Below are 1,806 nucleotides of genomic sequence, written 5' to 3'. Positions count from 1 at the left end.
CACTCTAATGCTTCTAGTGGCAGCTGTATTGGTGTACCAGTCTGAAGTTGCCCCCTCCTCCCCCACCTGAAATCCAGCTTCACAGTATACTTCAGGATAGGCCTATAAATTAGATCCACTGTGCCCTTGGCCACAAGTCACTACTATTTTTAGGAGACAATTTGTTAATGTAAGCAGCAACTAGAGTTACCTCTTCAGAAATTCTCCAGAAAACAAGTTCTGATAGTTGGCCTGCCATGTGACTAAGCCTATGGCTACTACCAAAATTAGCCACAGAAGAAAGGCAGATGTTGAACAGCTTATACAATGTAGCTCTTAACTTAGGAGGATAGAGGAGTGTTAGAAAAAGTTTGCTTTGTTAAGCAGCTGCAATACAAACAAGATAGATGTAGAAGAGATATTGATACTATGAGAAATTTATCTTTCCAGGTATACTAGCCAGCTAGCTCCTTTCCGGACAAGTCAATTTCAAATAGAGCTATGCAGCCATCATTTTTTCCCTTACCACAATGCTCTTCATCTTCTCCACTGTCACAGTCTTTTTCACCATCACATTTCCAGGACACTGGGATACACTGGGTTGACTGCGGACCACAGCTGATTTCATTTACCCGGCATGTTCTCATATCTATTGGAAAAAGTATAAGTTCAATTTAAGAGCTAGTGGTCTTGGGTTTTAGCAGCTGTCCTGAAAGTTGAAACCAAAAGGCTTGGGCTCTGGACAAAGTTACAGTTACTTAGATGCTAACATCCATCGGAGTTGATGGTGCTATCATAGAAAAGGTTACATTAGTTTGTAGCATTCAGTTAAAAAAGATACTTCCAAATCCTAATAACATATAGGAGTAGGCAGGAGTAATGACCTCAAGTGCAGTAGGCCTTGGGGCTGAATTATTCATCAGTGTGGATTGATAGAGAGAAAATGAAGCTTCCTTGATGAGTTACCACACTTAAGACCGGAGTTGCCAAATGTGAGACCTCACAGTCAAGTCTCTTCACTTTCATTTCCCACTCCTGACATGTAGTCAACCACTCACTCCCTACACTAGCCCTGGTAGTACAGGGACTGAACTTGCAAAGGAGCTGTCTTAGAAGACAGCAACAGCAATCATCGGGATTGCCATGTTGTGCTTGCTGCTTCTTACTGTCAGTGAAATCTCATACTTGCTATCTCTAACAGCACAACTGCAGAGTGCTCACTCAGTTCTGCATCTTTTTAAGCAATAAAAAGTTTCCTCAAGACCCTGATGTGCCCAAAGCCAAGCTGGCACTTATGAAGGTGCTCTCCAAGGGAAATTCATCCTTCCTTTAGGAGGAGAGCAAGGTTGCAAGCAGACAGGAAGCTAAAATGCTACTCCCCACATTCACTTACGGCACAGTTCAGGGCTCTCATCAGTCCCATCCTCACAGTCTGGGTCTCCATCACACTGCCATCTGTTAGGCACACACTGACCACTGAGGCACACAAAGTCAGATTCGGCACATGTCTTCTTCACTACAGGGGAGAAAAACAGTCACTTGTTTAGAGACCAGAGATTACCTTGTTTGTCACTGATAGTGATCCCCTTCCTTGCCCTATGATTGTTAGTTATTCAATATCCTTAGTTCTTGGATGTCTGGTGTTGTCCTCCACCAGCCTAATAACAGTGCTGTTTAACACTTCCTAGAGAGTTATTCTGTGCACAGAGAAACATTTATATACATCTAAGCAGGCATTGAAGGACTATTACTGCTAAGGGAGACTAACCTGCTAGATCAGCTGCTGCTTTGAACAGACTTGAGTTAAAGTAAGGTCTATTAATATTA

General features: G+C 42.6%; 1 protein-coding gene across 1 annotated transcript in view; it reads right to left on the bottom strand.

Moving 5' to 3' along the window:
- VLDLR (very low density lipoprotein receptor) overlaps positions 1–1,495 on the bottom strand; it is a gene marked incomplete at its 5' end in the record, with an annotated part of 10,361 nt that extends 8,866 nt beyond the window's left edge. Inside the window, 2 exons of the mRNA XM_009074777.1 lie at positions 506–628; positions 1,373–1,495. Of these exons, the coding sequence (XP_009073025.1) occupies positions 506–628; positions 1,373–1,495 (246 nt within the window). The remainder of the gene's footprint in view (positions 1–505; positions 629–1,372) is intronic.
- Between the last annotated feature and the right edge of the window lie 311 nt (positions 1,496–1,806).

This window comes from Acanthisitta chloris, unplaced genomic scaffold (assembly GCF_000695815.1).
Source record: "Acanthisitta chloris isolate BGI_N310 unplaced genomic scaffold, ASM69581v1 scaffold7745, whole genome shotgun sequence".
Lineage (NCBI taxonomy): Eukaryota > Metazoa > Chordata > Aves > Passeriformes > Acanthisittidae > Acanthisitta > Acanthisitta chloris.
Note: the sequence above shows the minus strand (reverse complement) of the source record. Positions and strands in the feature narration are given on the sequence as shown.